At 37.7% G+C, this 27667-nt stretch overlaps 3 protein-coding genes across 5 annotated transcripts in view; all 3 read right to left on the bottom strand.

Moving 5' to 3' along the window:
• The window catches only part of LOC146470798 (uncharacterized), a 68442-nt gene extending 61298 nt beyond the window's left edge, over positions 1-7144 (bottom strand). The window contains exon 1 of one of the 2 annotated variants that reach the window (XM_085121489.1): positions 5220-7066. The gene's annotated coding sequence lies outside the window, so the exon portion shown is untranslated. Of the gene's footprint in view, positions 1-5219 lie in introns of both variants that reach the window. The other variant, XM_085121487.1, reaches the window with a different exon arrangement.
• Positions 357-15795, bottom strand: LOC146470805 (uncharacterized). Of its 2 annotated transcripts, XM_085121491.1 has the most exons (5): positions 5015-5172; positions 3733-3989; positions 2270-2649; positions 1327-1577; positions 357-750 (listed from the first exon to the last, which is right to left on the bottom strand). In XM_085121491.1, exons 2-5 carry the CDS (start codon positions 3987-3989, stop codon positions 553-555), a joined length of 1086 nt encoding a protein of 361 aa, XP_084977617.1. In that variant the 5' UTR covers positions 5015-5172; the 3' UTR covers positions 357-552. The 2 variants fall into 2 exon arrangements, with proteins under 2 accessions (XP_084977617.1, XP_084977618.1); XM_085121492.1 differs by lacking the exons at positions 3733-3989; positions 5015-5172 and adding an exon at positions 15652-15795.
• A 2519-nt stretch (positions 15796-18314) lies between these two features.
• LOC146470806 (uncharacterized) lies at positions 18315-27297 on the bottom strand. Its single transcript, XM_085121497.1, has 6 exons — positions 27105-27297; positions 25396-25449; positions 23430-23526; positions 21926-22037; positions 20523-20635; positions 18315-18874 (listed from the first exon to the last, which is right to left on the bottom strand). The coding sequence occupies exons 1-6, from the start codon at positions 27175-27177 to the stop codon at positions 18862-18864; spliced, it is 462 nt and encodes a 153-aa protein (XP_084977623.1). The 5' UTR covers positions 27178-27297; the 3' UTR covers positions 18315-18861.
• Between the last annotated feature and the right edge of the window lie 370 nt (positions 27298-27667).

A 27667-nucleotide genomic window follows, 5' to 3' on the forward strand; every position in this document is an offset into this window, starting at 1 on the left:
AAATGTTTCGTATGAAAGAAATGATTATATTTTGTATTATTGACTTTCAAAAAAAAATAAGAAAAAGGGAAGGTCAATTTACTTGAATAAGTTGAAAAGGACCGCGAAAGAAGGATATGCGATAACTCTAATGAGCCAAAAATAAGCATACAAGTAAAGTAAGCACGGATGGCGCTCCGTGGAAAAGATAACAGGACACTATGTTTTTTTTTTTGTTTTTGTTTTGTTGTTTTTCGTACTTTCGGTTTGGTCTGTTTCATGCCGCTGTCGTGTTTAGTTTGCTACGCAGTATCAGCCTTGCTTACTTTACTTTGACAGTCATTCGACATCAGGCAAAAAGAAAAAAAACCAAAAAGTAAGCTCAAGAGATTCAGCCCTTTATTGGCAACAAATGGCACCGACACGATGTGTTTACATTATTTCGTAAATTTTGCACTATCTTACTTTTCGCTTATGGGGATGATGTGTTCTCTCGCCACAAACATCAGGAAAAACTACAAGTCGCTACAACTTTTTAGTTATCGTGTCTCAGTGTCGAGCTCAAGCCCGGCGTTACTTTCTCTGCAAAGGCGTCTCAGTCACCGTCGCATCCGCTGTGAAAGTGGTCACTCCTTTCCAGGTTCCAGTCAGGTCCCGTTCACCCAAGAGATTGTCGTCTTCGTCAAAGAACTTTTCCTTGGCTCTGAAACCGACGTCTATTTTCTGCCGTTTAACTACGACTTGAACTTTATATTCCGTCTTTGCAGGCACCTATGGTAAAGAAAAGCACGTTGTTATTATTTAATATCACGTTATTATTAAAACTCCGAGAGTAATGAAGGACCATGAAGCTGTGACATGAAACCTGAAGAATTGATAACAAGTCCAAAGACTTGGAGCTTGTCGTTTTGTAAAAAATACAAAAGAAAACGTTGTCTTAAACGAGGGTCTTAGCCTGCGAAATAACACGACCTGTTGTTGGATAGAAAGTAAGTTCCGCGTTGTCCTACTGCGTTGTCTAAGCCCTTTAATTAGTTCTAATTTAGCACTCTCTCTCTCTCTCTCTCTCTCTCTCTCTCTCTCTCTCTCTCTCTCTCTCTCTCTCTCTCTCTCTCTCTCTCTCTCTCTCTCTCTCTCTCTCTCTCTCTCTCTCTCTCTCTCTCTCTCTCTCTCTCTCTCTCTCTCTCTCTCTCTCTCTCTCTCTCTCTCTCTCTCTCTCTCTCTCTCTCTCTCTCTCTCTCTCTCTCTCTCTCTCTCTCTCTGTCTATTACAAATGTTTGTAACAAGGAGTAAATGTGGAATTGCGTGTAAATTGTTGTATAAATTTATATATAAAGCAAAAATTACCGTAAAGTGACGTTCATAGGTAATCTCCTCCGTGTCTTCCTCCGACTGTGTGTAAATGTATTTCCCATGAGCTCCCACTTCAAATTCTACCTGCCATTTGGCAACGACACTTTGGAGTTCTCCAGATTGGATAGTAGTCTTCACATTCAGTCTCCAACCGTGTTCGCTGGAATAGCTGGAGGACGTCTTTTTTGTCCATTTCCTGGTGAATTTCCACCACAGGTCTGTTGAACCTTTATTGATGGTTGTGTCTGCAACGAAAGTCATTCCAATTAATCAGGCCATTTGACTGCGATTGTATGTATAGTGTCGTAAAACTCAGCAACCGTTCAAGCATTATTTTCATGCATGAATAAAAATTGAAATCAATAACTTCTTTGCCTTTGTTGTAAAAAGGCTTATTCCAAGGAAAGCAATTTCCATTCGCATTTTTGCTCACCGCTTTTTGTTTGTTTGTTTGTTTGTCACTGACAACATATTAATTTAAAAAAATTGAAACACTTAAATTTCTAAAATTTCTACAAAATAGATAAATAAATAAATAAATAAATAAATAAATAAATAAATAAATAAATAGATAAACAAACAAATCCAAAGACCGAATTGAAACCTCCAAAATTGCGCTTTTAAAACATAAAGTGAGGTTGAGTAACATCGGATTTACTTGTTCGCTATGTGTACTCAAACCTCCCTTCTCACAAAGCTAGCGACCCTTGTGCATGTTTCAAGTTCGTTTTCGCTTGGAGCATTAATTTCCCTTCTGACCAAGTTTGCTACCAGTCGTCTTGTGCCTACGCCTTAAACCCCAGAAAAAAATGAGCCGTATACAAACTGTGTACAGCTTCTGTACATTGTTTTTGGCTTTTGTTTCTGTTGAAAAATCATCAGAACTCGATAATATCAGTTAAAAATCAGTCTTATTTTAAGCGTTACGATTAAATACCTTGTAACATGGTATCTGGTGTAGTCAGGACGTTCTCAGAATTGAGATCATCCACATGGGTGATGGTGACCTCCCTTCGAGCCGTTTTGGCCAGGCACAATACTTCACCATTATTCAAAGTAAAACTTGCCGGTTGACTGTAGTCCTCTCCACAAAACGTTACCCAGGACCATTTGCTGTCTTTCTCACAAAAGCCGAAATAACTTCTTTTGAACCATTTTCCAAGACAATTCTGCATATCCGCATCTTTCAAAAAGCAAGGCAAGATCCATGTCTCTGTGGTGTCGTAGTGCACCAGTTCACAAGGCTTGTTATTGTAGATGTAATCCCTGAATGAGATCCACACATACTCATTTCCAGTCTTGGAAAGTCCTTCGTCTCTAATGCATTAGAAGATAGAAAAAACAAAAGGATTCACTTGAACGCAAATAAAACACCACACCAGTTGTGATTAACAAAAGACCATTTGAAGCAGTTGAAAGAACTTCTGTACCTAATTTTTTTGTATAGAATTTTATTTTTGTAGGAATTAATAGATGAAACACTTCAACAATTTTTCACTATTTTATATTCAATGTCAAGATGAATAGAGGGAGCTTGCAATTATAGCAGCTTGCAAAGTAACCTTCGATCCTTTCTATTCCAGCTACTTGTGCAGGGTAAATTTCCAAATATGCGTCCCTTCACGTTTTAATGACAAGAGAAATCATGAGATGTACATGTTGCTATTCAGAAATCAGTAGAACTACAACAAATTCGTATATTTTCGTGTCCCTTACTTTAAATTCTCAATAAATCGATTTATAATTAAAGTTAAATGATTTTATCACTGCGAGATTTGGTTTTTTTTTGTTTGAATCGACCTTATCAGGTCTAAATGTTTTGTTAAGAAAACAACCTTTTTTTTCTTGAAACAGCAGTTTTTAAGCTAAATCTGAATCAGATCTCTCGATCAAACAATTTTCAGGTTTTTGGTTAAACAGAGCAGATTAGTTTCCTCATAAAACCGCATGTGCAGGATAACGCCATATGCTTGCTAAATACAATGGCGAGATTAAAAAAAATTTGTAGTTACTTAATCAGATTCCCTGAAAGAAAATAACTGATTCTCTCACTTTTACTGAAGCACTGAAACCACCCCCTTTTTAACCATACAGCCAGTTGAGTCGCAGATATTTAATTTGAAAGGTCCGCGTTTGAAAGAAAAGCAGCGAAAGTAACATACTTGTTGGAAACGAGTAGAAACTGGCCTGGAACTATTGTAGTCTAAATCGCACGTGATCGGATTTTTCGCACTTTTTTTTAGTTGAGCGTGACTCTCGAAGGACAACTAGGAACTTATCTCTGGAGCATTGCGTCTAAATGTTGTTGATTTTTTATCTTGTACGTCTTGAGTAGCGGAATTCTTTCTTAAGGAATCTTATCGTGTAAATTTCGAGTTAATCTGCGTATTAGAGAGTTACCGAAGGACGGCGAATTTCCCGTCCTTTTCCACTCTTTCCCAACCCTGGGCAAAATAAGCCTCGCATCTATTACTATCACGTGCTCGTCCAAATCTTTTCCAGTAGTAAGACCAAGCCGGTATATAACCATCTGGAGAATGATATGAGTCTGCTGGAGGAGACCCGTAGCATGTCGACCAGCGGCCCACCTTGCCTGCTTCAGCAAGGTCCAAAGTACTCAGGGCTGCGAGAAGCAGCGCGAGTGACAGTAACTTCATCTGGTGAAACAAAAGTACATGTTCATGTCATTGTTATTCTGCAACACTTGAAGACAGCTAGAAATTAAAGCCGCAAAATTTTGATTGAGATACCCTTACATCGATATGGATCTGCAAATTTCTTTTGATCAAAGTGCTAAGGAGAAAAGTTTGTAACTCATGGTATGAATGGAGACAGCAATGTGAGGTAGGTTTGTAGCACATCAGACATATAATATTCTTTACAGAAATAGCCTACAAAGTGGATTAATGTATAGAGAAAAATTTCTGTACATGATTAAGGTTGATGTGTTACTGATGTGGCACGCCATGTTGAAATGCTGTTAAATTTGGAGGCAAAATAATTATTTTTAATTTCTAATTTCTTAGTACCAACCTACGCACTGTCCTTCTGTGAGGAATTTGAAATTTTTCAGAGACCACAGTCATTTGAGAGCACAGACATTTTTGGCTCATTTAATTTTATTAAAATTGGAAAATTGAAGAAACTTTCTTTCCTTCCTTCACCAGAAAAGATAAAAAAATAAATATCCAGTGTCATTTTAAAAACTTTTCAGGCTCAATTTGTCTGAAGAATAATAAGAACATTCAGCCTCAGCCGTTCTTGCAAAAAAAGAGCGTAACCTTTTGTAATGCCGTTTTAACTCGAAACAACTTTGTTTCCAGCGACTCAAAAAGGCAGACCATTGAAGAGGTACGTTTGATAACAGATTACCTGATAAAAAAGCAACCGACTTCTACTATCCCAGCCTATTATAAGTAGTAAGCTTGTTATAGGCGCCTAGTACATGAACTTGAAATCATCAGCCCGAATTTTTTAGGTTGAAGACAATTTTCTTCTTGGCCACCTACGGCCAAAAACGTTTATCTAGTCGAAAAAGTTTTCTTTTAACAGAGCAGCGTTTCAAGTAATTTTTGGTCTGGATTCTCGGCTGCCATTGCTGACAAAGTGCGGGTTTTTTTCTCTTTCATCACCTCTACGACAAGTGGCTCAGGATACCAGTTTAATAACAAAACTCGCTTACCTTTCTGGATCAGCGGTGGTTATTGCTCTGTCTGTTTTCCTTGATCAGGCTGCAAAGTGGTGGTTCTTCAACTCCGGCTCGCTTTACAGTTCATCCTCCTTGTTCACGTACCTTGTTTATATGTCCTCTTACACTGGTATTGGTGCGTGATTGTAATATCATCTTTCAATCGATAATGGAAAAGGGCGACATATCAGAAATCAACTGTCACTCAGTCTTCACATTATGCGCGTTTTCTAAATACGATAATACGTTTTATTTTCATTTTATCTATCCAATTAATCAAATGAATGCACGTTCAGTGCACGCATGGGAAAGAAAACGATAGGCAGTTTCAAAGCTGTACATTAATTTTCTGTTTACAACCAAGTTTTCTGTCGAACTATCTTCTCATACAACCACAAAGAAAATAATTCCGGCAGTTTGAGTTTTCTCAACACTAAACTAGTTAACAGTATAAAATATCATATATTTGGACCACCGGGAGAAATACATTTTAATACATCTGGAGGACTGTCGTTATACACACAGTTTTTCTTTTTTGTTTTTACAATATTGCAGCTCCTGCTTAAGTTGCGCGCACAAATGGGGTACACTGATGCGTTCGTTTCATTTTCTGGCCCGAAAAATCTGTCTGCCCCGAAACGCTCGGATATTAAATGCTGCTCATCAACTATTTATTCGAGAATTTTTTTTATATTGTAACACGTTTTTATTGCAACAACATCGCCTACAATCTATCAACTAGTCCTTATCCGGTTCGTATTTTGATCCTCTAAGAGGGAAAGTAGTGACCGGGACTATTGATCACTTGAAAACTGTGAGGCTTATTTGGTCAAGAAAACATATTTCAAACTTATTAGCATTTGGATCCTTCTTCCAAATGAAATTACGAATGTGTTCTTACCTAATGAACGCAATGAACCGGCAACACCTCGGTTTCGATCCTCTTAAGTACATCTCGTCATTTGCCGGGAATGGCTTTGAGAGTTGCTATTAACGCGAAGCCGGCCATATTTCTCGCGGAATAAGAAACATACTTGCTAAACAAACAGAACAGCAGTTCAAATTCAAACTGAAGAGCAAGCAAAAGGCCACTGAGAACTCATTCATTTATAATAAAGAAATTACCTTTCATCGCATAATATGACACAAGCGACGGGTTAAACGCAGGCCCGAGCAGAGAAAAAAGCGACCTGAACATGCAACAGGAGTTATGTAGACCTTTCCCTTTTTAGTCCAACTGGAACTAATAACGATTGCTTTAGATACATGTCCACGCAAATTACGACTATAAGAGAGCCTGGTCAGTCGGTGATGTCTGCCGACTCACTGTCATAAAAGAGAGAACTTGCATTTAATGTTCTCGCGCGAAAATCCAATCGTATTGGAGGAATTTGTGCTCACTTTGTGTGAGTTAAGGTTTCAGGGCGCCGATCGCTAAATAATGATATTTAGCAATTAATTTCATGAAAAACCATTGGTGAGCCAAGACTTCGTCCCGTCGTAGACACGTTTAAGATCCTGCATTCCAGCCTCTTTTGGAGAATTTTTCTTGACAAACATGTTTGATTTTGTTTAGATAATGACCACATCCTGTAATTCAGTAGTTAACTTCTGTTTAATCGTTCTTCTAATTCACGCATGCGGAAAAATAGGATAGTGCTGTATTCGTCTTATGAAATCCTACCACATGTTACATTATATAAAGGCCTTTGGGAAGCTGACCGACATTTAAGTAGAAATATGCCTTTCTCAGGACGTTTGGCTACCTGATATGAGGGCAGCGAGCTAAAATTAAAACACAAACTGATGCGAATTAAAAAATGTTTCTTAGCGTTACGTATTACACGAGTATACAGACTAAACAAAATGTAAACTAACCTGTAACACATCGTTCAGAATTAGCCTTTTAATAATGATTTCAATCTGTGGACGCTAAAAGAGCGGTTACACGGTCTCATACTTGGCTTCCTTATAGTATTTATTTGCGCTCACAACTTTATGTTGGGTGGTTAACAACTTCTTGACCAAGTAAGTACAGAGAAAAAAAAGATTCCAACAGAAGTGTCGGTGTCTTAAGCCGTTTTGAATGAAAATAAATATAATTTGGCTGGTGCTGAAATCAGTTTTTAAAAGGGACCAAGTGATATTTGTAAATTATCACTAATGGATAAATTAAAATTGGAAAACGTTTTGTTCCGCTTACCACTGTAACCAAAACAAATTAGAGATATTAGGCAAAAACCACAGAACCCCTAATAAAAAACTGACCTTTAAGGCAAGTTATAATTTTAAAAGCTGCAAACAATTGATGGTAAAAACACAACGTTACGTAATTCCGCTTTTTCGTTTGCTTAGCGTGCAAACGAAAAGTTTCTTCTGTTTGAGTCTCAGCGTGAATCGTCCGCTCCAAACTTTAACAAGCACGAATGTAAACGTATCCGTTTTGACTTCCTCCAGACCCAACTATCTACCCCTGAATAACCAAGGATGCGTGTTCAGGGTGAAACGTAAATGTATATTCTATATATAAAGCCTGTAATACATATCAATTTGAAAATAGTGAAAAGGCAAGGAAATGTGTAGTAAAACTTGTTAACCGTCTCTGAATGCTCGTCTAGACTACACATTATGCGCGTTATCTAAATACTATACTACGTTTAATTAATTTTTATTTTATCTATCCAATTAATCAAATGAACGCACGTTCAGTGCACGCATGGGAAAGAAAACGATAGGCAGTTTCAAAGCTGTACATTAATTTTCTGTTTGCAACCAAGTTTTCTGTCGAACTATCTTCTCATACAACCACAAAGAAAATAATTCCGATAGTTTGAGTTTACTCAACACTGAACTAGTTAACAGTATAAAATATCATATATTTGGACCACCGGGCGAAATACATTCTAATATATCTAGAGGACTGTCGTTATACACACAATTTTTTTTTTACAACACTGAGCTGCTGCTCAAGTTGGGCGCACAAATGGGGTACACTGATGCGTTCGTTTCATTTTCTGGCGCGAAAAATCTGTCTGCCCCGAAACGCTCAGATATTAAATGCTGCTCATCAACTGTTTATTACAATTTTTTTTTTTATATTGCAACGTGCTTTTATTGCAACAACATCGCTTACAATCTATCAACTAGTCCTTATCCGGTTCGTATTTTGATCCTTTAAGAGGGAAGGTAGTGACCGGGACTATTGATCACTTGAAAACTGTGAGGCTTATTTGGTCAAGAAAACATATTTCAAACTTATTAGCATTTGGATCCTTTTTCCAAATGAAATTACGAATGTGTTCTTACCTAATGAACGCAATGAACCAGCAACACCTCGGTTTCGATCCTCTCAAGTACATCTCGTCATTTGCCGGGAATGGCTTTGAGCCAGTTGTAAATAACGCGAAGCTGGCCATATTTCTCGCGGAATAAGAAACATACTTGCTAAACAAACAGAACAGCAGTTCAAATTCAAACTGAAGAGTAAGCAAAAGGCCACTGAGAACTCATTCATTTATAATAAAGAAATTACCTTTCAGCGCATAATATGACACAAGGCCCGAGCAGAGAAAAAAATCAACCTGAACATGCAACAGGAGTTATGTAGGCCTTTCCCTTTTTACTCTAACTGGAACTAATAGCGATTGCTTTAGATACATGTCCACGCAAATTACGACTATAAAAGAGCCTGGCCCAGTCGGTGATGACTGCGGACTCACTATTATAAAAGAGAGAACTTGTATTTAATGTTCTCGCGCGAAAATCCAACCGTATTGGAGGAATTTGTGCTCACTTTATGTGAGTTAAGGTTTCAGGGCGCCGATCGCTAAATAACGATATTTAGCAATTAATTTCAGGAAAAACCATTGGTGAGCCAAGCCTTCGTCCCGTCGTAGATACCTTTAAGATCCTGCATTTCATTTTTCTTGACAAACATGTTTGATTTTGTTTAGATATTGACCACATCCTGTAATTCAGTAGTTGACTTCTGTTTAATCGTTCTTCTAATTCACGCATGCGGAAAAATAGAATAGTGCTGTCTTCGTCTTATGAAATTCTACCACATGTTACATTACATAAAGGCCTTTGGGAAGCTGACCGACATTTAATTAAGTAGAAATCATGCCTTTCTCTGAACGTTTGGAGGGCAGTGAGCTAAAATTAAAACACAAAATGTGAATAAAAAGAGGTTACTTAGCGTTAGGTATTACACGAGTATACAGACTAAACAAAATGTAAACTAACCTTTAACACATCGTTCAGAATTAGCCTTTTGATAATGATTTCAATCTGCGGACGCTAGAAGAGCCGGGTTACACGGTCTCATACTTGGCTTCCTTATAGTATTTATTTGCCCTCACAACTTTATGTTGGGTGGTAAACAACTTGCTGACCAAGTAAGTACAGAGAGAAAAATGATTTTAACAGAAGTGTCGGTATCTTAAGATAATGAATATAATTTGGCTGGTGCTGAAATCAGTTCAAGGGACCAAGTGATATTTGTAAATTATCACAGATGGACAAATTTAAATTGGAAAACGTTTTGTTCCGCTTACCACTGTAACCAAAACAAATTAGAGATATTAGGCAAAACCCACAGAACCCCTAATAAAAAACTGACCTGTAAGGCAAGTTATAATTTTAAAAGCTGCAAACAAGTGATGGTAAAAACACAACGTTACGTAATTGCGCCTTTTCGTTTGCTTTGCGTGCAAACGAAAAGTTTCTTCTGTTTGAGTCTCAGCGTGAATCCTCCACTCCAAAATTTTACAAGCACGAATGTAAACGTATCCGTTTTGTTTCTTCCAGACCCAACTATCCACTCCTGAATTTCCTTTTTGTTTGCTTTGCGTGCAAACGAAAAGTTTCTTCTGTTTGAGTCTCAGCGTGAATCGTCCACTCGAAAAATTTTACAAGCACGAATCTAAACGTATCCGTTTTGACTTCCTCCAGACCCAACTATATCTACCTCTGGTTCACCAAGGATGCGTGTTCAGGGTGAAATGTAAATGTATATTTTATATACATAAAGTCTGTAATATATATCAATTTTAAAATAGTGAAAATGCAAGGAAATGTGTAGTAAAAGTTGTTAACCGTCTCTGAATGCTCGTCTAGACTACACATTATGCGCGTTATCTAAATACGATACTACGTTTAATTAATTTTTATTTTATCTATGTAATTAATCAAATGAACGCACGTTCAGTGCACGCACGGGAAAGAAAACGATAGGCAGTTTCAAAGCTGTACATTAATTTTCTGTTTACAACCAAGTTTTCTGTCGAACTATCTTCTCATACAATCACAAAGAAAATAATTCCAGTAGTTTGAGTCTACTTGACACTGAACTAGTTAACAGTACAAAATATCATATATTTGGACCACCGGGCAAATACATTCTAATACATCTGGAAAACTGTCGTTATACACACAGTTTTATTTTACAACATTGCAGCTGCTGCGTTGGGCGCATAAATGCGGTACACTATGCGTTCGTTTCATTTTCTCGCGCGAAACATCTGTCTGCCCCGGTTGGTATTTTTTATCCGGTTCGTATTTTGATCCTTTAAGAGGGACGGTAGGGACCGGGACTTTTGATCACTTGAAAACTGTGAGGCTTATTTGGTTAAGAAAATATGTTTCAAACTTATCAGCATTTGGGTCCTTCTTCCAAACGCAATTAGGAGTGTGTTCTTTCGTAATGAACGCAAAGAACCGGCAAGACCACGGTTTCGATGCTCTCAAGTACATCTCGTCATTTGCCGGGAGTTGCTCTTAACGCAACGCCGGCCATATTTCTTGCGGAATAAGCAACATTGTTGCTAAACAAACAGAACACAACAGGAGTTAAAATTCAAACTGAAGAGCAAGCAAACGGTCACAGAACTCATTCATTTATAATAAAGAAATTACCTTTCTGCTCATAATTTGACACAAGCGACGGTTGAACGCAGGCCCGAGCAGAGAAAAGAGCGACCTGAACATGCAACAGGAGTTACGTAGAACTTTCCCTTTTTAGTCTAACTGGAACTAATAGCGATTGCTTTAGATACATGACCACGGAAATTACGACTATAAGAGAGCATGGTCAGTCGGTGATGTCCGCGGACTCACTATTATAAAAAATAGAACTTGTATTTAATGTTCTCGCGCGAAAATCCAACCGTATTAGAGGAATTTGTGCTCACTTTATGTGAGTTAAGGTTTGAGGGCGCCGATCGCTAAATTATGATTTTTAGCAATTAATTTCGGGAAAAACCATTGATGAGCCAAACCTTCGTCCTGTCGACGTAGCTACGGCCCAGCGAACTCACCATTTGAACTTGCCAAAAGTTCCTGCATTATTCCAGCCCCCTTTGGAGAATTTTTCTTGACAAACATGTTTGATTTTGTTCACATAATGACCACATCCTGTAATTCAGTAGTTGACTTCTCTTTAACTGTTCTTCTAATTCACGCATGCGGAAAATTAAGATAGTACTGTATTCGTCTTATGAAATCCTACCACATGTTACGTTATATAAAGGCCTTTGCGAAGCTGAAGAACATGTAAGTAGAAATATGCCTTTCTCAAGACGTTTCGCTACCTGATATGAGGGAAGCGAGCTAAAATTAAGCAACAGGTTTTTTAGCATTAGGTATTACACGAGTATACAGACTAAGAATAACATAGACTGGCCCAATGTGCGGGCGCTGAAAGAGCGGTTACACGGTCTCATACTTGGCTTCGTTATAGTATTTATTTGCCCTCACAACTTTATGTTGGGTAGTAAATAACTTGTTGACCAAGTAAGTACAGAGAAAAAAAATCAACAGAAGTGTTGGTATCTTTAGCCGTTTTGAATCAAAATAAATATAATTTGGCTGGTGCTGAAATTCGTTTTAGGGACCAAGTGATACTTGCAAATTATCACTGATGGATAAATTAAAATTGGAAAACGTTTTGTTCCGCTTACGACTGTTATCAAAACAAATTAGAGATATTAGGCAAAACCCACAGAACCCTTAACAAAAAACTGACCTTTAAGGCAAGTTATAATTTTAAAAGCTGCAAACAAGTGATGGTAAAAACACAGCATTACGTAATCGCGCCTTTTTGTTTGCTTTGCGTGCAAACGAAAAGTTTCTTCTGTTTGAGTCTCAGCGTGAATCGTCCACTCCAAAATTTTACTAGCACGAATCTAAACGTATCCGTTTTGACTGCCTCCAGACCCAACTATCTATCCCTGAATAACCAAGGATGCGAGTTCAGGGTGAAATGTAAATGTTTATTCTATATAAAAAGTCTGTAATACATATCAATTTGAAAATAGTGAAAATGCAAGGAAATGTGTAGTAAAAGTTGTTAACCGTCTCTGAATGCTCGTCTAGACTACACATTATGTGCGTTAGCTAAATACGATAATACGTTTAATTAATTTTCATTTTATCTATCTAATTAATCAAATGGTGTAAATGAACGCACGTTCAGTGCACGCATGGGAAAGAAAACGATAGGCAGTTTCAAAGCTGTACATTAATTTTCTGTTTACAACCAAGTTTTCTGTCGAACTATCTTCTCATACAACCACAAAGAAAATAATTCCGGTAGTTTGAGTTTACTCAACACTGAACTAGTTAACAGTATAAAATATCATATATTTGGACCACGGGGCGAAATACATTCTAATACATCTGGAGGACTGTCGTTATACACACAGTTTTTTGGGGTTTTTTTTACAATATTGCAGCTGCTGCTAAGTTGGGCGCACAAATGGGGTACACTATTCGTTCGTTTCATTTTCTGGCGCGAATAATTTGTCTGCCCCGAAACGCTCGGATATTAAATGCTGCTCATCAACTGTTTATTATAGAATTTTTTTTATATTGTAACGTGCTTTTATTGCAACAACATCGCCTACAATCTATCAACTAGTCCTTATCCGGTTCGTATTTTGATCCTTTAAGAGGGAAGGCAGGAACCGGGACTATTGATCACTCGAAAACTGTGAGGCTTATTTGGTCAAGAAAACATATTTCAAACTTATTAGCATTTGGATCCTTCTTCCAAATGAAATTACGAATGTGTTCTCACCTAATAAACGCAATGAACCGACGACACCTCGGTTTCGATCCTCTCAAGTACATCTCGTAATTTGCCGGGAATGGCTATGAGCCGGTTGCTATTAACGCGAAGCCGGCCATATTTCTCGCGGAATAAGAAACATACTTGCTAAACAAACAGAACAGCAGTTCAAATTCAAACTGAAGAGCAAGCAAAAGGCCACTGAGAACTCATTCATTTATAATAAAGAAATTACCTTTCAGCGCATAATATGACACAAGGCCCGAGCAGAGAAAAGAGCGACCTGAACATGCAACAGGAGTTATGTAGACCTTTCCCTTTTTAGTCTACCTGGAACTAATAGCGATTGCTTTAGATACATGACCACGCAACTTACAACTATAAGAGAGCCTGGTCAGTCGGTGATGTCTGCAGACTCACTATCATAAAAGAGAGAACTTGTATTTAATGTTCTCGCGCGAAAATCCAACCGTATTGGAGGAATTTGTGCTCACTTTATGTGAGTTAAGGTTTCAGGGCGCCGATCGCCAAATAATGATATTTAGCGATTAATTTCGGGAAAACCCATTGGTGAGCTAAGCCTTCGTCCTGTCGTAGATACGTTTAAGATCCTGCATTCCAGCCTCTTTTGGACAATTTTTCTTGACGAACTTGTTTGATTTCAGGTGTAGATAATGACCACATCCTGTAATTCAGTAGTTAACTCTTCCTTTAATCGTTCTGCTAATTCACGCACGCAGAAAAATAGGATAGTGCTGTATTACATTTATATAAAGACCTTTGGGAAGCTGACCGACATTTAAGTAGAAATATGCCTTTCTCAGGACGTTTGGCTACCTCAGTGTTATGAGGGCAGCGAGCTAAAATTAAACCCAAAATGCGAATTAAAAGAGGTTTACTTAGCGTTAGGTATTACACGAGTATACAGACGAAACCGAAAATGTAAACTAACCTGTAACAGATCGTTCAGAATTAGCCTTTTAATAATGATTTTAATGTGCGGGCACTGAAAGAGTGGTTACACGGTCTCATACTTGGCTTCCTTATAGTATTTATTTGCCCTCACAACTTTATGTTGGGTGGTAAATAACTTGTTGACCAAGTAAGTACAGAGAGAAAAACAAAATTTCAACAGAAGTGTTGGTATAGTAAGCCGTTTTGAATGAAAATAAATATAATTTGGCTGGTGCTGAAATCAGTTTCAGGGACCAAGTGATATTTGTGTATTATCACTGATGGATAAATTAAAATTGGAAAACGTTTTCTTCCGCTTACCACTGTAATCAAAATAAATTAGACATATTTGGCAAACCCCACAGAACCCTTAATAAAAAACTGACCTTAAAGGCAAGTTATAATTTTCAAAGCTGCAAACAAGTGATGGTAAAAACACAGCAATACGTATTCGCGCCATTTTGTTTGCTTTGCGTGCAAACGAAAAGTTTCTTCTGTTTGAGTCTCAGCGTGAATTCTCCACTCCAAAATTTTACTAGCACGAATGTAAACGTATCCGTTTTGACTTCCTCCAGGCCCAACTATCTACCTCTGGTTCACCAAGGATCCGCGTTCAGGGTGAAATGTAAATGTATATTCTATATATAAAGTCCGAAATATATATATATATTTGAAAATTGTGAAAAACCGTGTCTAACCGTGTCTGAATGTTCGCCCACTACACGTGCGTGACACGCCTAAGTCATAGCAACCAAGGGAGGGCAAAGGAATTGTGATCATCGGCTTGGTCCACGTACCACACGGCAAAGGAGCGAGTGTACATAATGTTTACTTTTAAACAATAAAAGATAAATAATTTTGCACTTGAGCGAGACTAAGTTTTGTTAGGAAATATCCATGAAGAAATGCTAAAAAGATTTCGGAATATCTAGATTTTTAATCTGGTCTCCGCCCCCTAGAGACTTGCTTCTTGTGTTCTCGCAACACCTGCCTTACCTCTTGGTATTTGTTTTTTATTATTATTCAATATATCGCAAGATTTCTACAGCAGCATGGAAAGCTATACCTTATTTTAAAAAGCAGAAAATAAACTTTACAGGAAAAAAATGTTTCTCGACAAAGTAAGCTTAAATAATAATATTTCAATGAAAGAAGGAAATAAGAATAAATCATTAACTTATTCTAAACATTTCAACATAAAAAGTAACTTCTTTCAAAATGATGTGTAGTTAAAAAGAAAATTTAAAAGCAAAAAGGTTTCTTGTTGCATGTATGGGTCTTGTCTTGGGAACATATCCTGCAAGTCTTATAATGATGGCCATGTAAATCGAATGCAAATCCAAAGCGCCGATCGTAATCCGATTTACGTGTCCCCACGCGGTCATGCTTTAACTAAATTATTTTTACCATGTCGCTCAAAAAAGATGCTTCGAACCGAAAACACTGAGCTCTTCACTCCCGAAAATGAAGATTTTTTCATCCAATAAGCAGGTTTCGAAAGTAGGAATCCGATCTTCATAGCACTTCGTCGCATTTCAAGAGGATTTGCTCGACTGCCTGCTAGCCGGCTGTGAAGTGTCATGTGTGAAAGGTTATACTGCTTCCTTACCTCGATTCTTGGCTCTCAATTTGGAGCTGATGGTCAAAATCACTCTCGTCCGTTACAAGACATTCCATCGGGATCATTTTCGCCTTGTAAAACCCATGTTGAGAAGCTACTCTGGGTCGTATTAAAACGCTGATTAAAAACGCGCTCAGTAAAAGCTTAGTCGAAATTATCGTCATGTAAGACACATTGAACCTTCTTGGCTCGTTCTCTTGCAAGAAAATGGCTAGGCCCATTGTTTTCTTGTCCTTCAAATATGGAGGAATCGGAAGTAACGCAATCTTTTTAGAATTTTTGCGTTGCAGGAAAAAGTTGATGAATTCAGCAAATTTGTCAGATGTAGTTTGAAATTCACTAAGTGATCTAATGCGAAACGATGGACGATGTCAAAGCTTTTCGCTGCACTGTATTCATAACATTTTTCCTCTATTTTAAAGGCAGACTCCAAGTTCTTCTCTCTAAGAAAGTTTTTGTCACTTTTTTCTATATTTCGACCTTGAATGCATACTGAAGAATTTTCAGTTGCAAATTTTTCAATTAATCAGATCTGTCTTCTAACCTGCTTCGAACATACATTACACAAGGTACTGAAAATTATAAGTATTTAACGTCTTTACGACTCTTTTCGACAATATTGGCGTGCCTGAGGCCCGGTTCATACGTTGAACTTTACATGACCGAACCTAATCATTTGGTTCGGCGCATGTAAAGATCGACTTATGAATCAGTTAGGATCGACAGATTTGTATTTGCGTCGACCCGGCGTTCTATTCGACTGCGTCAGTCGAATAGAACGGCAAAAGTTCGACTTCGATTCATACGTCGAACTTTACATGAGCCGAACTAACTGCATACGTTACGCATAAATTATATAAATTATATCTATCCCAGAGGTCTGCGCGTTCCATCGAGTTTGCATGCGCAAAGGACTTCATTCTGAACAAGATGGCGGGAAAAGATGAATGTGCTTGTTATTCTTGTTTAGATCTATAAAGACCCTTGCCTACTTTCGTACAGAAAAGGGAAATCTTTGAAAGACGTACTCGTAATAGCAAATTAATATTGAAGGTCATATCCTTCCTATCTCGACCAATAGGAGATGTGTTTGGCCTGTGTTCATAATAATAATAATAGTAATAATAATAATAATAATAATAATAATAATAATAATAATAATAACAATAATAATAATAATAATAATAATAATAATAATTTATTCACTTAATATAGCACCTTTTAACATTGAAATGATCCAAAAGCGCTTTAAATGAATTTAAAACTTTTATATAAAATATAATAACTATAAAGAATTATAAGAAATATCAATAAAAACTAATACTAAAATAAACTATTGACCACCCCCAATTCCATTTTACCAAACAAGCTTTTCCATGTCAGAACTCATCTTTCCCGCCATTTTGAACCTTGTTGAGAAAAAACAACAGCCGCTGACCACGAAAATCTACTTTCTCACTTGAGCTTTAATTGAGTTCGACTTCAGTTAGGTTCGACGTCTGAATCAACTGCCAAACTTAATTATTTGGGTCGACCTGAATAGGTATTAGGTTCGGCTCATGTAAAGTTCGACGTTTGAACCGAGCCTGAAACACCCCTCCGGCTGAATTTACGGACAACTTTAACTCGGCCTCCTGTAGAGTGGTAGTCATCACAGGACTTTAGGAAAAGAATTAAACTATTTTACCAAAAGCCTTGATTCTAAAAGTCCTATTAAATTACACCCTGACTAAAGGATCAATTGGGTGCAACATCGTGTTTGTCACACAAAACGTCCAGTGGCTCAACGGACAACTTTTAGTATGTTCGACCAACAACGGGCAAAGTGAGCACACAAAACGCTGTTTTGCGCACGTGTATTACCACTAAAATTATGACTGCGTTGTTGCGACGTCAGGAATTTTTTTGATTGGTTCCTATTTCTCGCTCGGGCAAACCCGTGTCGTCAATAGGCCAATTTACAGTTGTGTGTTTAGTGACCTGGCCTTGCATTGTAAGCGAGGCTGGGGTGACCTTGTTTTGATACAAACCTCACTGTTTTTCATACGTAAATGCAAACTAGTTAGCATAAGAACAGCATGATCTACATATGAAAAGCAGTGAGGTTTGTATCAAAACAAGGTCACCCCCAGCCTCGCTTCCAATCCAAGGCCAAGTCACTAAGCACACAACTGTAAAATGGCCTACTGTCGTCAGAGATGAAGAACCCAAAAATATGTTTTCTTTCTGTCCAGTCAAAACAACTCGTTTACAGTGTGAATGCTTGTTCCAGACGATAGGTCAACAACTGGCAATTCGTCTTTTAATATGTCTAATATCTCTTGATACTGCCTCTTTGTGTTCTTGTTTTGATAGTACGCCGCATTTGTTTTCCACAGACTTTCCCCACTTCGCAGACGGATTATCCTAAAACCGCCTCTAAAAGTAAAGAAGTGGGTAAACTATGCCAAGGAATACGCACCGCCATGATGCAATAGGCCCCAGGGGAGTGGATATTTGATATTTGATGATGCTTCACACAATCTGATGAAAGGTCTGGGAACAAGGTTTTTTTCCAAATTCTTTGACAAATTTTCTTCGCCAACCCACCTTTTTTGAAAAAAATTACTCAGATAGGAAAAAAATGTTTTGACAGACTGAAAACTAGCACGTCAATTTTTTCAGCAAATTTATTTGCAGTGGGACATTTTGGCAACTTTTCTCGTCTACGCTAGCAAAAAACTGTTTGTCACACTGAGAAATTTTGGCAAAGAAAGTTTACTAGTGTACATGGGGCTTAAAGCGAGTTCTTCCATCCCGATATTTGGACGATAATATTGATCGTTTAGCCTGGGCTTTATACTTTCACATAATTCCTTTTCTTCACTTGTCTTTTCCTGCATGAAGTACGAAAAAAGGAAACACCTGTAGGCAGGCTATATACATTTACAATGTTCATTCTAATTCTGAATTTTATTGAGTTTAAATAAACTCGAAAACCTTGTAGTTCTTTTAGCTTCTAGGCCCCAATTAACAATTACGCTCTCTTTGCTATTTTTTTCTAATCAACCTGATGTATATAAAACTTCTCCTGTAATTAACCATATTGTGAGTCAATAAAGATTACTGCTACTAATGATCATTGCTGATTGTCCAGAACAAGAGCCTGGGTCTGTAAATCCGGGACATCATCAGTCGAGAAACATTGCTCTTGTAACGTTAATGCAAGTTCCTGTACAATGAATAGAAAAGTTAGCCTGCCAGTCAGAATTATTAGACTAGTATAATATCATGGGTGACAAATTACTTCTTAATTTTGGCGCGAAATTTCAGCGTTAATTTACAATTTCACATGTGAAATTACAAAATTGAAAAACTCAAGTCAAAAACGCCCGATTGTGAGTGTTATTTGTCACCAATAAGGTAATAAAATGGTATACTCGTGAAATTAGGAAATAATTTCACTGGCGTTTTTTGTCAAAAAGTGTAATAATTTCCCTCGCCTCAAAACTAGTGCGTGAAATTAGTCCCAATTTTACTCGTCACCATTTGACGAGCCATACTAATTTTGTAGAAAAACACAACAATTTTTAATTTTCAAGGTGACATGTTTCGGAAGTTACAATGCACAGCCATCGTCAGTTACGAAATAATTTATAGAATTGTATTTGAAACTTATATCTTATTTAATTTCCTGCTATCGGGACCTTTTGGGCAATTATAAGTATCCGGCCGTAAATATGATTGCCACGTTTGCCCGCCGGCTATACTGTAACCTTGATCTGATTTTAGCATAACTCAGTGGCCACTTATTTGGCAAAATCGTAATATGGTTGGGTGGAGTGGGTAATCCACGTTGTATTAATACATCAGTCAATTCCAACAGTGCCCCCTCCTCCCCCTCCCCCCCCCCCCCCAATAAAAAAAATGTTGTTCAAATGCCTCGGAGTAGTAGCTCAAAAATGTTTTATTTTCTTCGTTTCTCGTCTTATTTTCAAAAATATCTAAGCTAATCCAGGTCAAATTTAGTCCTAGCTAGGTCTTGTCTCCGGTGATGATGTAAAAATAGGTCACTCTGCACTAGCGTCCCATTTATGTTCTATCTAGACGTATTCAAAAAGAAACTTACTGAATTGGCCGACGAATTAGTCATTTAAAGAAGCGACAATTCTGTAAGGTGAAAACAATGCGGTGATCAAATGCCTCGGGGTAATTGGGCGTACGGCTAATGCCCGACTACCGTGATAGACAGTGTGGGAAAATGACCCACTATTTTCCCGGAGAGGGGGGGGGGGGGGGGGCGGCGGCTGGAATTGACTGATGCATAACATCCCAAACAGAAGCTGGGGTAAGCTCTGGCAATAGTGAACCATTAGAGCTAGTGAAGGCCTTACCTTTCCTCACGTACGTTAAGGACGGTGGCTACTTTTGTCACTGCGCATACGTTCTGCGCACCTCGAGATACTTGGGTTTCCTATGGGTGGTAGTCTCCCTCGCAGCCGTTTTTTGGGCTGTCACGCAACGCTCGGAGCGTTGCGTGACAGCCCAAAAAACGGCTGCGAGGGAGACTATATGGGTGGTGCCTACTAATACAGGGATATTTTTGCGCGGTTTTAAACTATGCGGAAAAAGCAGACCTTAGCAAGCGCTCTTGCTATCCATAAAGAAAAGTGGAGGTAACCATGCATTTGTCAGAGATAACAAAGCTTCAATTTGGAAAAAAGACGTCATACATTGCTTTGGATTTTACTGCTTTACCTTTCTGGATTCCAGTAACCCATACTAAGATATCCTTTTTCCTGAATAGTCATAAACTGTGCAAAAATACTTCTGTATTAGTAGGCACCGTCCTTAAGCGTTCAGTCTACTAGTCTACTCACCAGATCTCCTTGTTGTCATTGGCATCCGGGTTATCAATGATAGTGAACTCGTGAACGCTGGAATTTCTGTTAGATTCATGGAAAGTTGTAGAGTAATGACGCTCACCGTGACTCTGAGAGAAAATAAAAGAAAGAAAAAAGCGGCTTGAGACATAAATTATTGCATAGATAACAAGCAAATGAAAGTAAAGGTGGGAGATTCAGTAAAACAGGTCTATGAAAGCCGGAACGTTCTTCAAAAGTGCTGCCGGGATACATCGCTACATCCTATACTCGAACAAGACCCACCAAACCACAAAATACATGGTGGTCTCTGCCTGCACCCCCTTCCTCAACCTCAAAGGATGGTGTCTTTATTGCATAGTCACCCCTCTATCCAGAAGTAAAAAATGACAATGGGATTGAAACCTGATTATGACTTTTCTTGTTTCTAGCAACGCTGACTCTTGCTTGCTGGTGTCATCGTAAATCTTAAAGCCCATAAAATGTTATCGGTAATGTTCATGAGACAGTCGGTGTCTTCGATAAACTCCAGATGAGGTAAATGGTACCTCCAGCGAGGGCATAGAGCTTGCATTGTAACCAGGTTAGACAAAAACAAACAAAACACCGACAAAAAAAATAAACAAATGGCTTCTGCCTTTGGAATTAATAGGTGGTCTTTTGTTGGAAGTTAGTAATCGTCGAAGTTACATATTTCTGCTTTTCGTTTCTGCAAACCCGTTGCTAACTGTTAATTTTTATTATGATTGCCAAACATGCTTCTGCATACTTTTGACCCTATTGATTGGGAATAGCGGGTTTGACCATTGCAAATAGGCAGAAAATAAGTTTATAATTTATTTTTCCCTCCACGGATGGACAAATCAATCAATTTTCTAATACGTTTATTCTTTGAGAAACACACACATCGATGAAATTTGTTGAATTTTATGTCAGACTAAAGAAATCTATGGGTACGTTTTAACAGCTCACTTTGAAAAAAAAGGGAATCCTGGGTCGAAAGTTTCGCGCGTGCAATCATATACGTGATCCGGTTTAAAATTTTTACACTAAAACGTCGTGATTTATGTCCCCTCCTTTAAGGTGAAATCCTTTTTGCAAGACGCGTACAGTTAGTTTACAAGTATGGCAGCTTAGACTGCGAGTCCTTTTGCTAGATTTAGCGGATGTGGTTATGGTGTCCCCCTCCCCCCTTCCACCCAAACGATCCCATAATTCAAAGTGCGCCCTCTCTTAGCCCAGGCTGCCACTCTTTCTCCGTGAAAGCGAGATATCAGTCACATCCTAAGTGACGCTTGTACATAATTGATTGCATGTGACTCGCCCACTAGCCGCTGTCCTATAAGCGAGTACGTTTTAAAAACGTAGTAGTCATGGAAGGTTAAAGTTTATATTATTACCGGCACGTATGTAACATCCTCGGTCGGCTCAATCATCCTCTCTTTAGGAGACAGATCTGGATAAGTTGCATGATATGTGTATGTTCCTCTGGATAATCTCAACCTCTCCATCCTAAATAGAAACTTTGTTAGAACGTGTTTTAACTTTTAAAATCGGGGTTTCAGTGATTTGAGGTTAGATTGGTCTAATCGTTGTTGATTTGCTTCCTTCTGAAGTTATGTTCACACTTGGTGCCCAAACACAGGTGCCTGGGCATCGAGAACAAAATAGTGTTGCGTTCAGACGAGTCCTTGTCCAGACTGGATTCGTCGGTTCCTTTGATGCACCATGATCCGAATGATCTGAGATCACAAATCCGTTTTTGGATTCTCCCAAAAAACGCACCCTAGGTACTTAATACGTAATTGTGTACACATTCAATAAATAAACTGGGCACAGATTTCATCATGTACAGGCATGCGTTCTTCGTGATTACTGCTTTATATAGCTTTTATACTTTGCTAATGTTGTGTTTGCACATGAAATACTTAAGAGACGGCACAGATGAAGACGACAGGGGAATTTTCAGCGCGAATTGTGGCAGGAATCAAGTTCGACGGAGAGCAGTTTGGAAAATTTCGCGTATTGAACATGGTTTGAAATTTGAATTCCTCCATTTCCTGATAGAAAAGATATGGGTATGCAGAGCAATGGCTTGTGGGTAAAGTGCCCTGGAACTAACGGAAAACGGTGCACACAGGGAACCGATGCCTTCTTGTATTCTGCCTTCTTGTATTCTATAAAAGAACATTCCTCCATTTCCTGATAGAAAAGATATGGGTATGCAGAGCAATGGCTTGTGGGTAAAGTGCCCTGGAACTAACGGAAAACGGTGCACACAGGGAACCGATGCCTTCTTGTATTCTGGCACGGACACCTTGCCCGAATTCTGGTGTTATTAGCGCTCAGTGAAAGTCGTACTCGGGCACCGTGCTCGGGAACCAAGACTCTGAACATAGCCTTAGACAAGATACTGGTGGAGTAATGGTAATAAATGGTTCTAGGTTTTGGGTCCAAATAAGGCATTTCAAGGTTTGACTGGCAGATTAGTTCAGAACCAGTTCTACCCTGTGGTGTATAAGGAATCGAAAGTGGTGAAAACTACTATACTCGAACAGGACCCACCAAACCACAAAATAGATGGTGGTCTCTGCCTGCATCCCCCTTCCTCAGCCTCAAAAGATGGTGTCTTTATTCTATAGCCACCCCTCTATCCAGCAGTAAAAAAAAATGACAATGAGATATAAACCCGTCACTTTTCTTGTTTAGCTGTATGTTTCTGTGTCAACTCAAATTCTAAAGCCAATAAAATTTTGTGAGTAACGTTCATGAGATAGATGGTGGCTTTGATAACACCCGTACCCCAGACAAGGTGGGTCCTCTTCGAACAAACTTGTTGTTACATGTTCCTTTGTAGTTGTCTTTTTGGGTTCAGTATGTGTAACTGAGTGCCCCATTGTTTACCTTTTTTGTAACTCTCTGAATTTGTGTGCCATGCAGGCAATGACGATACATTGGATGAAAAACATCACACACACTACTATAACCACCGCAACAAGAACTGCAAAACAAACAACAACAAAAAGAGACATAAATAATAATAATAATAATAATAATAATAATAATAATAATAATAATAAAGAAGAAGAAGAAGAAGAAGAATTGCGTTTGACGTAATAAGAACGTACTCCTAATAAAGATTGGAGTCGAGATTGTATGGGACCACGTTGATTCAGTGAATGAATGAATGAATGAATGAATGAATGAATGAATGAATGAATGAATGAATGAATGAATGAATGAATGAATGAATGAATGAATGAATGAATGAATGAACAAAAGAACGAACGAACGAACGAACAAATGAAGGAGCGAACGAACGAACGAATGAATGAACGAATGAACGAATGAACGAATGAACGCATGAAGGAATGAAGGAATGAAGGAATGAAGGAATGAAGGAATGAAGGAATGAAGGAATGAAGGAATGAAGGAATGAAGGAATGAAGGAATGAAGGAATGAAGGAATGAAGGAATGAAGGAATGAACGAATGAACGAATGAATGAATGAACGAATGAATGAATGAATGAATGAATGAATGAATGAATGAATGAATGAATGAATGAATGAATGAATGAATGAATGAATGAAGGAATGAAGGAATGAAGGAATGAAGGAATGGAGGAATGAAGGAATGGAGGAATGAAGGAATGAAGGAATGAAGGAATGAAGGAATGAAGGAATGAAGGAATGAAGGAATGAAGGAATGAAGGAAGGAATGAAGGAATGAAGGAATGAAGGAATGAAGGAATGAAGGAATGAAGGAATGAAGGAATGAAGGAATGAAGGAATGAAGGAATGAAGGAATGAAGGAATGAAGGAATGAAGGAATGAAGGAAGGAATGAAGGAATGAAGGAATGAAGGAATGAAGGAATGAAGGAATGAAGGAATGAAGGAATGAAGGAATGAAGGAATGAAGGAATGAACGAATGAACGAATGAATGAATGAACGAATGAATGAATGAATGAATGAATGAATGAATGAATGAATGAATGAATGAATGAATGAATGAATGAATGAAGGAATGAAGGAATGAAGGAATGAAGGAATGGAGGAATGAAGGAATGAAGGAATGAAGGAATGAAGGAATGAAGGAATGAAGGAATGAAGGAATGAAGGAATGAAGGAATGAAGGAATGAAGGAAGGAAGGAAGGAATGAAGGAATGAAGGAATGAACGAATGAACGAATGAACGAATGAACGAATGAACGAATGAACGAACGAACGAACGAATGAATAAATGAATGAATGAATGAATGAATGAATGAATGAATGAATGAATGAATGAATGAATGAATGAATGAATGAATGAATGAATGAATGAATGAATGAACAAAAGAACGAACGAACGAACAAATGAAGGAACGAAGGAACGAACGAATGAATGAAGGAATGAAGGAATGAAGGAATGAAGGAATGAAGGAATGAAGGAATGAAGGAATGAAGGAATGAAGGAATGAAGGAATGAAGGAATGAAGGAATGAAGGAATGAAGGAAAGAAGGAATGAAGGAATGAACGAATGAACGAATGAACGAATGAACGAATGAACGAATGAACGAATGAACGAATGAACGAACGAATGAATGAATGAATGAATGAATGAATGAATGAATGAATGAATGAATGAATGAATGAATGAATGAATGAATGAATGAATGAATGAATGAATGAATGAATGAATGAATGAATGAATGAATCTTGGGATGCAGGTGTGGGTGACATTATCACCAACTTAGCAAAGGGGAGAGAGCCTGGGATCGAGATCATAGAACGCACTCCCTAGTATTTGATTATAACTTGTAATTATTATTATTATTGCTGGTCTCAACGGCCTCACCTATAATTTTCAAAAATTTAAATACTTACGAATTTCAATTGTTTTGTCGCCACATATCAGTGAATCAGAACATTCAGCAAATACTGGAGAAATAAAAAAAGGCAAAAGAATTAACCTCGTGTATATTTCGATAAGAATATATCATAGAAATAACCTTAAGTAGATAAGTACATCTAAAGAAACTTCAAAATAACATCGTATTCGCATGTTCTTATTCATTCCCAGGTTGAAATAAATAAACGTTTAGTAGCTTCCACATGCAGTTCGCGATTTCACAAACTTTTGTTTTAAAGATAAATACATACTGCATGCAGTATACTTGTTACAGAGTATCAAAAATATGGAAATGGTAGCTGATTTTTTTAGGCATTTTTCGAAGACATTTGCCCATTCAAAAAGGAAAAAAATTCGTTCTCCATGCAGTGTAACTAAAATTTGAGCTGATATTTTAATTTGCCGAATAAAACGGCAGATTTTATTTACGACTAAATTCGAGAAAAATGTTGGGTACCCCTGAAAACTGGAACGCCATTTGAAAATTTTAAAAAAAAATAATTGGGGTTTATAAATCATCATCATCGTTATTAATCTGACACGCCATCTTTAATTAGTTTCAGTGAAATGATTCTTAAAACAAGATACACTCTTTTTTCTTTTATAAGAACCTTTTTCATAAGAACGTTGGGGCTGACATTAATGCTAAAATCAGGAACATACTAAGAACATTACCCAGGCTGAGAGCCAGTTAAGAACATTTTTATTTTGACCATTTTCTTTTTAAACGAACAGTATAAATATGGACAAAATAATACATGTAAAATTTCAGTTTATATTGTCCAATTAGGTGTCTCGGTGCACGCCCGCATAGATTTATTGAAATACTTTAACAAGTTTGAGAACATCTTCGGAAACTTTTTCAGGCTCAAATTGCCAAAAAAAAAAAAAAAAAGAGAGAGAGAGAGAGAAGAAGAACGTTCAGCCTCAGCCCAAAAATTAGACGTTCTTATTAAGAAAAAAGAGTGTATAAATGAACATATTTTTTATGTTAATTAATACATTGTTTACAGCTAATAAAAGCTTATAAATGTAATCTAATCTATTAAATCATCAAGTGATTCCAAATTTCAAACCACGATATGTTAAATAATTGTTTAGTTCATACTATGCAAGGCTTTCATAAAACATTGTCAAGGGACGTAAACTGCACGAACGTCATCATAAATTCACCCAAGTAAAGATCGGCCCAGACGCGTTAACAAATGAAGGACATAAATTTTACATGTTTAATTCTCCGTGACTTTTATGCTCCAAATGTGTGACTGTTTTCTTCTTCGATTAAATTGGACTCAGACACTAGTGTGATGACAATTCAAGAAAGTGGTATTTCGTTAGGGTAATAGATTAAAACAATTTCAGATAAACAAATAATTCTCAATGTCTAGAAGTTTCTAGCTCAGTAAGCCGGTAGTTGTTGTATGTTTGGCGTGCATGCGGCGCCCGGCGCGGGCTGTATGATCAATTACATATGTGACTCTGATATTATCGAGTGAAATAACAGCGTTAAAAGCACCACTGTCATTGCTTGTCAACAAATATCGCGAGGTACGCACTTGACACTGGAGACTTCTAGCGACGAATTGTCACGATCATGAATCGGCAGTTCTTTAAGTTTCTTGAGCTAAACTATAATTAGCTATTTCAAATATTATTACAGTGATTTACTATCAATCAAACTCACCTTGTTTGTTGAAAATGCTTAGAACCAAGAAGACGGCGAAACTGATGCGGCAGTAGTCTTGCATCGTGTACATTGCAGCACTGGTCTTCAGTTCCAGAGTTTAGAAATTGCCTCCGGGTTCACGCAAATGTTATGTATTTTAAAGTTTTCAAGCGATGCGGAAAATGGAATAGCGTTCGAATTGGCAGCTAGGTGACTTAAACTTGAATGATTAAGATGGCATGACTTTCCAAGCATGAAATGTATGTCCAAACTTCTTTCAAATGTGAACAATAGACATCAGGGATGCTGTGTGGAAACAATAATAAACAGGCAATAGCACAGGACATAAACTCTTTTTAAACCAGGTACCCCCTCCCCCACCTCTATGAGTTAAAGCTATTTGTAGAACCATTTGTACAACTTTATTCAACGGCAAGTCCAGGACCAATTTATTCATACTTTGTGGTTCAAGAGTTAACAAAGTACTTCGACTGTGAACGTTAATGCGATAAAAAATCTTTTATTGTCCTGTCTATTGTTTCTGCAATATTGTTCTCATGTTAGAAACATTTTCTCGATTC

The sequence above is a fragment of the Pavona decussata genome, unplaced genomic scaffold, assembly GCF_977016875.1.
Source record: "Pavona decussata unplaced genomic scaffold, jaPavDecu1.1 SCAFFOLD_110, whole genome shotgun sequence".
Taxonomy (NCBI): Eukaryota; Metazoa; Cnidaria; class Anthozoa; order Scleractinia; family Agariciidae; genus Pavona; species Pavona decussata.